Below are 8,895 nucleotides of genomic sequence, written 5' to 3'. Positions count from 1 at the left end.
TAGACATTAGCCAGAGCCGAAGTCCCGAAAGAAGCGGATTGGCGAAACCCAAAAGCCAACTGCGTTTGCAAACAAAGCTTTCCCTAGGCGTGTGTTAGGAGTTGGGCCAAAAGAACCAAAGCTTAATCCAAAACAATTGGGGAAGGAGAGCCAAATGGCAGAGCGACTATCACAGCTGACACAAATAGTGAAAGTTCAGAGTTCTTCACCTTCACAGTCTCAGTCATCATCACTGAAGCGGCCGATGGCTTCGTCTCTAGGCACCGCCGCCTCTTCTCGAATCTTCGCTGCTTCCTCCTCCAAAGCTCGACTGTATCTCCGTTCCTCCTATTCTTCTTCTCCCTCTCTCATTTCTTTCTCTTCTTCTAAATCCCTCGCTCTCTGTCCTCGTTTCTGTCGCCACCAGGTTCCGCCTTTTACCTCTCCTTTTTCTTTCGTTCCTTTTTATCTTCTAATATATTTATTTTGAATGTTTGTAACTTTCTTTCTTTGTTTTTTCTTCGTTTTGAAATAGAGGACATCGGCAGTTAATGTGTCGAGCAGCGGAAGATTCAGCACGGGAGCAAGTCCGAAATGCGCTGCTTCGGATCCTGATCAGTTGAAGAGTGCTAGGGAAGATATCAAGGAACTTCTCAAATCTAAGTTTTGCCATCCTATTCTGGTACTTAACTTTTTGGTTTCTCTTTCTCAATAATATGTTTGTAAGTGCTTTTTCGCTGTGTTGCTTCACAGTGTTTCTTGTTGAATAAATGTAGTTATGTTCTTTCAATTTTTAGCAGAAAATATTATCCTGGCTTACGCTGAAGAAATAATTTGATTTAATGAAATACATTTCATATTGAAGAAATGAAGTATCACCTTTATCTGTTTATGCAGCATTAAAAAGTGTTGATTGAACTTAGATTTAGTACTTTGATTTAATGAAATTTATTTCATATTGAAGAAACGAAGTATCACCTTGATCTGTTTATGCAGCATTAAAAAGTGTAGATTGAACTTAGATTTAGTTGAGGCTAAAATCGTAAATAAAATGCTTAATTTTAGTTAAATGATGGTTTCCTATTTAGTTTTCTTCTCATATGGAAGGATTGGAGTTTTCGGGAAAGGAAAGTTGCAATTCCTCTTATTTTCCTTCCTAAGAAACAAGAGAAAATGGTTTGTCAAGACTTGAGAAAAACAACGAGTTTACTGCGATATGTATGTAATTTGGTTTATGCGCAACAGGTTCGTCTAGGATGGCACGATGCTGGTACCTACAACAAGAACATAGAGGAATGGCCTCAAAGGGGTGGAGCGAATGGAAGTCTTAGGTTTGAAGTTGAGCTGAAACATGCAGCCAATGCTGGTAACATTTTCTATGTTACTTATAGCACATAATTAGCTTAGTTTGTGCTTGTTAGCTCTGCTGTCTCATAAACTTGCGGTTCAGGTCTTGTGAACGCGTTGAAGCTTATTCAGCCTATCAAGGACAAGTACTCTGGTGTAACATATGCAGATTTGTTCCAGTTGGCTAGTGCTACTGCTATTGAGGTCATCCTTCCTATTAGCCTTTTATGAGTATTTTTGCGTTGATTGATATGTAATTATTGTACTGAGTATTGAGTTGAAATTTCAGGAGGCTGGGGGACCCAAAATTCCTATGAAATATGGTAGGGTGGATGTCTCTGGTCCTAATGAGTGTCCTGAAGAGGGCAGGCTACCTGGTAAGTGAACCTTATTTTGGCACATGATGTGTCCATGTGGATGTAAATTGTGGGAAGATCACGGTGCACCTGATTTCCTAAATTAAGTAACGTAAGTAGAAATTTGAGGCACTAAGAAATGTGAGTAGAAACTTGAGGCACCTGATTCATCAGCTGGAGTGCTACTAAAGTTTCTAGAATGGTTAGTCCATGAACTGAACACGGCATTTTACTCCATCTAATTCTGGATGTCTGGGCAGGTCATAGCATTATTGTGAAGTGTGTCATGGATAACAGATAATATATCTTTATCTCAACAAAAACAAGGGTACTACTAGGTGTTCTATAATCAGTAACATAGAGCAAATACCTCAAGTTGCATTGTTATAGACTAAATCAGAATATTGGGATCTGTAGGAATTTTGTAAAAGTAATAGTAAGTTTGTAAAAATAAACAGGTTGAGGCATGTTTTAGCTGCTATTATATGGCAGTTGTTCATTTACGGACCTAGAATACTATTAATAGAGTTTTATGTTGCAGGCTTTCGTAAGTAATGATCTTTTAAGTTCTTATCTTTGTCAATATTTTGAAGTTCTGAGTATGTAGCTAATTATCAGCTGTAGATCGTTAGATGCCATACATTGGCAGGCTTCATAGTTTTAGTTTGTTTAGATCTGTTAGCCATGTCCAAGTAATTTGGGCTTGTTTTGCATCTTTGACCCCTCATAGGTATTGGTATGTTGGCTTCTACTTATGTTTAGAGACCACTAACTTTTATGGCATTTCTCTGTGCTTAGATGCTGGACCCCCTTCACCTGCTGATCATCTACGAGAGGTTTTCTACCGAATGGGATTGAATGACAAGGTAGACTTTATTGCAAAAAATCCTTGGTAATTGTCTTTATTATGGCACACACTGATACTAATCATCTGCCTCTTTGATATGCAGGAAATAGTTGCATTATCTGGTGCACACACACTTGGGAGGTCCAGACCAGAGCGTAGTGGTTGGGGCAAACCGGAAACCAAGTATACGGTATTTAAAACCCTGTTTTGATTATGAATAGGGAAAATCTGTTTTTCTGAGTAACTTAAGTTGGTTATTTGTCATATCCAATTCTTGAGAGGCTAGAGATTCTAGTGCAAATGCTAAGCATTATAGTCTGTTATACTTATCATTGAATATGTACAGTGCCATTTATTTAGCTCATTACTGTTCCTCGGAGAAGCAATCTACCCTGTCATGGATGCATTTGGCATCAATGGGATGAATATGAGGGAATTACCTCCAAATATGTTGTTGAGTCTGAACCTTGACTAAGATTTGCTTACCCAGTCTGTCAGCCTCTTCGTGTTCTTAATGGGAAACCTATAAATGCTTGTTTCTCTTTTTATTATTCCTATGGGCTTTTTGGTATTTAGGCGGTGAGAAACACTTCACTGACATGTAATTGTTAACAACTACATGAGGGCACTATTTCATCAGAAAAGCAAGTATGAGAAGAAACACCGACCTTCTGTTCCTTTTAAGTTTAACTTGTCCTGTTTCATGCCAAACCATATGGTTCTAGCATGACTGTTCTTTCCTCTAAGATTACCCTTAAAATTTTAACTTGAAGTTTTTGCTTCCCATCCACAAATGGACTTTGGAGAAAAGAAACTTGAACTTACTTTCAAAGCTGATCATTACACTGAATCCTCAGAAGAATGAAAAATTCTGTGGCTGAAAGTGCTCCAAACAAAATGAATTTGGGGATATCCTCGTATGGTTCTCCCTTTTCACTTCTACGGAATTGCCTTAAGACGTGAGCATGACTTGCACTGTTAGAAACTGCAAATTGTTACCTCTAGTTCTGTTTGTCAATATCGTCCATAAAGCAAATTGATTGTCTCCTGAATACAATTTATTGTCAAGTGTTTTTTTTCATGTTCTGTTGCATTTTAATAAGCAACTTGTTTGTGGTTGCTGACTTTGCCAGTGTTAGTATACATAGTTGTCTTTATGCTAGAAAGATATGTTTCCTTAAGTGGAACATGAATGGTGTACCAACAACTGCAATTTAGGATTTAAATTGGATTTTCCTTCTTGAATGACAGAAAGATGGGCCAGGAGCACCAGGAGGACATTCCTGGACTGTGCAATGGTTGAAGTTTGACAATTCATACTTCAAGGTTTGAGATTCGAATCACATTCTCATATACATTGGGAAGTTATTGAAAAATGCCTGATTTTCTTTTATTAATTCAGGACATCAAAGCGAAAAAGGATGAAGATCTGCTCGTGTTGCCAACTGATGCTGCCCTTTTTGAAGATCCCTCTTTCAAGGTAAATAAAAGGAGTTTAGTTTAAGCCAGTGAGAAGACATGATCACAGTTTGTGCTAAATTTTACGCAATTTGCAGGTGTATGCTGAGAAATATGCTGAAGATCAGGAGACATTCTTCAAGGATTATGCAGAAGCCCATGCCAAACTTAGCAACCTTGGGGCCAAATTTGATCCTCCAGAGGTTTGCTTTTGATGGATGGTTGCATCTGTATTACTTTCATGATTAAGAAAAGTTTAACTAGTAAAAGTGCTAGGCTACTGTCCTCATTATCAACCCCACTTTTCCTTTTATGATAATGGTGTTATTCTTCAAAATTTGGGGGAGATCTTGGTTACATAGAGTTGTTTGCTAAACATACCTCTGCTAAATTTTGTCATGCATATTGAGTTCCACCAGGAAGAATTTATCTCATTTCAGGTTGGGTGTTTGCTGTGCAAATGCTGATATTGTTTATTTATTCTAAATTTGCCAATGTTTCTGGTACTTAATAACTCGAGACAGTAAACTTGTGGTTTGGCTAGTACTAGTTCCTGAGTTTAGTTCCATCAGGTTGTTGGTTTTGGTTTCTGGTACAGGTACAGAATTAGATAGATGCGTAGACATAGACATCCAACGTTTTTTATGTTTCTTTTACATAAACCTAGAAAAAATTCCGTTATTAAGGACCTGAATATTGACTGCAAAATTTGATGATCAGGGTATTGTGTTAGATGCTGGTCCCACACAAGCTGCACCGGAAAAGTTTGTGGCTGCCAAGTACTCGACAGGAAAGGTTGTAACCATGAATAACTTATTTTCTTTATAGCAAGTGATTTCTACAATTCATTGCATTTTTGGCATGGAGGGGTTTTGTGAAGAAAATTATACAAGTGCAAGTTGTTCATCTTGTCTGCTTTTCATGCTTTTGTTGCAGGATTAACAAAAAAAAAAACAAGTTTCTTGTTTTGTTGTGCCGTGTCTTGTAATAATACAAGCTCACATGTTAAACATGGAAGTCTAAATGAAGGGGAAAGAATAAAATTCAATTGAGTGTTTTGAATTACTGCAGAGAGAGCTGTCAGAAGCTATGAAGCAGAAGATTCGAGCAGAATATGAGGGACTTGGTGGAAGCCCGGATAAGCCTCTACCAACCAACTATTTTCTAAACATCATGATTATTATTGGTGTTTTGGCCTTGTTGACATCTCTTATGGGTAATTATTAATTATGTGTTTGAGCTCTCTCACTAGTAAAGGAGTATACTAGTAGTATTTTCCTCTTTGCTCTTATGGCTAATACTAATGGTTGTGAATTGAATCAGACCATGAGAGTGAGTATATGGTTTCTCATGCTGCATCAGCTCTTTGATCAATGTTTAAATCCTCAAATTTTGCAGTCGGCTGCTTGTTTGACTTGACTTTTTTTCAGTTTATTTATCTCTTAAAAGTAAAAATCATGTCAAATATAAATTTTTAAAAATTTTAAAAAAAAATTAATTTTTTTAAAGAATAAAATTTTTAAAAAAAAAAGCTTTAGGAAAAGGTTTTGTGAGGAGTTTTTTCTTTTATTCTTTTAAAAATGTAAGAAAATTTTAATTTTTGTTTCAAAAATATCTTAATTTGTTAAAAATAATTATAATATTACATTTTTTAAAAAATACTTTTTATGATAATTTTAATTAAAATTATAATTTATAAAAATAAATTTATCAAACAATTTTAATTTAATTTTAAAAGTTATTATTTTTTATAAAATTTTCATAATAATTTTTAAATTAAAAAAAATTAAGTCAAACAGGCTCTTAAGCCCTATTTAATTATTTGTTGACATGTTGAAATTGGTTCATGAAGTAACCCAATGTCTTAAATTCAATGAATATTTCTATTCTCTCTTAAAATTAATTTCATAATAAAATGTGAAAGAGTTGAAATACATATTTCAATATATCAAGTAGAGAAAGAATCTCAATTTTGCCACAATTTGTGATAAACTTGACAAAAACAATAAGCAGATTTTATCAGCTGTTTTCAGTGAGAGTTCCAAGCTATTTGACATGATATTAATTAATTAATTGCTATGAACTTGAACTGGACTTTTTACCTTGGTCTTGAACAGTACTTGTGGCTTTCTGAGTGAAGAAAGCTCGTCATGTAAGTTGAACCTCCCGATGCTGTACAGGCAATGATGATTTGAGTGGCCATTTGTATTCACTTTTTGTAAGTTTCTCAAATTCTTTGCGAGAGGTGTACGAGTTTCTTTTTTACTGGCCCGACTATAATTGAAGTATCTGTTTATTTTTTCTGAAAATTATTTTTCACTTAATTAGACGATTTTGGCATGAATCGAGTCTATTTTAGTATCATTTTGTCACAAAATTATTATTTTTTTTAAAAAAATTAACTTTTAAAATCTACATTTTAAAAATACGAAAAAAGAATTCATAAAATCAAATATAATTATACTTTGTTGTGTAATTTAAACATAACAGATTTTCATATAAAATAAAATAAAACATAATAGCTTAAAAAAATCTAAAACTATTTTAAATAATTCAAATAATTTTTTTTATATTTAATCAAGTATTTATATTTTTATTTTGAATTAAATAAGTTTTTATATTTATAGTTTGAGTTAAATAAATCTTTTTTGATTTAGTCAAAATACTTTTTATCATTTTGTGTTTCGTTGACATAACACATTACATCAATATTATATGAGTATAAAATAATAAATAATATTTTAATTAATGATAATTAATTAACTATTTATCATAAAAACTTATTTAATTTAAAATAAAAAATTAATTAAATTTAATAAAAAAAATTAAATTAATTGTTCATCTTCATCAAGTGGGCCTAAGAATCCGGACTCAACTAACCAATTTTAAGTCCAACAAGAACAAGATAAATTTGCCTTCAATAACCAGTTTGGACTATAGTGGGTCCAAAAAAGGTTTGGCAAAATTCTCGGCAATAATTGTTTCGCAAAACATGTTAATGAATAGAAGACGGAACTTTGAACCAATGAAGAGAAAAAGGAGGAGGAACCATTTCCGTTCTGTGTAGGACAAGAAAATGAAAATGGATTCCAAATCTGCAAATTGAAGACCCACCACAGTTTCGATTATCAGAATCCTTAAAAGGTGTCTTTTTCCTTCGCAAAAGCATGTTTGGTTTCGAGTTTTGAGCATGGAGACATGGGGAGCAGCTACGGAAATGTCCATTCAAACTTTTTCTCTCCCCTGGATGGAACACAACAGTGTGAAAAAAGAAGAGCAAGAGATCATTGCTCTGCCCCCATTTATGCAGCACATGGGCTGCTCAGTTAATAATTAACTCTCATGGAAAATCATCATTTCTACAACACCCCTTTTTTTGCTTGTCTACAGCTATATAGATTCTTGGGAGAGACTTGTTTCTCCTTTTTTCAGCTTTACCGTAGTAAAAGTTTATACTATGCAACTGGGGGTCTCCCTTATCTTCTCTTTTTCTTTCTTTTCTTTTCTTTTACTTACTTTTCTCTGGGCCTCATGCTCAGTTTTTGCCTCTTCCATTATTAGTTTCAATGGGGAAAAGTTGCGCTTGGAGGGTTGTTGGCTCAATGCATATGTTTTACACACTGTTCTAGAATGGGAAAGAAGTTGAGTCAAATGGATTTTATGACCATTTTTCATTGTCCAATTACCATGTTGCTTCTTGTCAAATAAGCAAGAAACTTGTGAAATTTGCTGAAGAATAGTATTTGATTTTGGAAATTAGACCAACAAACTGAGACTAAAGAACAAGAATTGAGAACAAACAGACAAGGCTTAAATCTTAATTATTGCCCAACATCTTGTCTTAATTTAATATCTTCATTGGCAATAATTACTTAATATAATGGGTGAAATTATTCGCCATATCCAATGCTAATTACTGTTGCTAAGTTTCCAAATTGAAATCCCAACTTTCAATTCAGCAGGAGTGGGTAAAATGTTTGAAGAAAACATTTTGATGTAACAAAAAGAAAAATGATTGCTCTTTCATCATCCTTAACACCAATTCTCATGATTATAATTAACATTATGTTAATACTATTAAGTATCATGCTTAATTAGTGCTGGCATTGATAAGACTTAGCAATCAAAAACCTAATCTCTATTTGTATATGGACCACAGAGTAATGGAACAGTGCTGTACATTAATCACAGTTGAAAGAGGTCCCAATATATTAAAATTGGATGCAAACAAAATTAAGGGATTTTCCAGAGAAGAAAGAAGAGATTAGCTGATCATGTGTTTAAGATTAGGACAAAGTTCATATTAAAGGTTGTTGCATCCATATAAAAAAAAAAAAAAAGAAAGGAAACAGGCATCATTGTTAAGCAACGCAAGTGGCTAATAAAAGAAAATTTTTCTAGAAAAGATGTTCTGCTTTTGTTTGGAACAAAGAGCAAAACCACTAATTTGTCCCGAGCAAATAATCAAAAGATAATAGTAAAAAGGTAAGCTAAAATCAGATATTCTATAACCCACTTGGACATTCCTCCATTGATAAACAATGGGTGGAGAATATTTGAGTGACATGATTTTCAATTCAAATTACATTATTTTAATTTTTAAAAATTTAAATACATTTTTATTTTTTATTATATTGAATAAAGTTAATGTAGGTTTATTTTGAATTAAGAAGGTTTTTATGAGTAATATTTGATTAATTATTTTTAATCAAAATATCATTTGTTATTATTTATATTCAAGTAACAATGATGTGACGTTGAAGTGGAAAGTCAAAAATATCACATAATTATGCCATCAACTTTTATTAACATGTCATGTTATCATGCTACGTCAATATTAGGTGATATGAAAATGAAATGTGATATTTTAATTAATGATAATTAGTTAACGATTAGTTATAAGAATTT

At 33.4% G+C, this 8,895-nt stretch overlaps 1 protein-coding gene across 2 annotated transcripts; it reads left to right on the top strand.

Moving 5' to 3' along the window:
- Window positions 1-5,309, top strand: TAPX (thylakoidal ascorbate peroxidase). Of its 2 annotated transcripts, none has more exons than XM_018126183.2 (12): window positions 1-406; window positions 515-661; window positions 1,225-1,345; window positions 1,430-1,530; window positions 1,616-1,703; window positions 2,481-2,548; window positions 2,633-2,719; window positions 3,781-3,855; window positions 3,932-4,009; window positions 4,086-4,190; window positions 4,708-4,782; window positions 5,059-5,309. In XM_018126183.2, exons 1-12 carry the CDS (start codon window positions 155-157, stop codon window positions 5,212-5,214), a joined length of 1,353 nt encoding a protein of 450 aa, XP_017981672.2. In that variant the 5' UTR covers window positions 1-154; the 3' UTR covers window positions 5,215-5,309. The 2 variants fall into 2 exon arrangements, with proteins under 2 accessions (XP_017981672.2, XP_007019111.3); XM_007019049.3 differs by having other exon boundaries at window positions 2-406; window positions 4,924-5,309.
- The last annotated feature ends 3,586 nt before the right edge of the window (window positions 5,310-8,895 follow it).

Source organism: Theobroma cacao, chromosome 8 (genome assembly GCF_053813885.1).
Source record: "Theobroma cacao isolate CCN51 chromosome 8, ASM5381388v1, whole genome shotgun sequence".
Classification (NCBI taxonomy): domain Eukaryota; kingdom Viridiplantae; phylum Streptophyta; class Magnoliopsida; order Malvales; family Malvaceae; genus Theobroma; species Theobroma cacao.
Note: the sequence above shows the minus strand (reverse complement) of the source record. Positions and strands in the feature narration are given on the sequence as shown.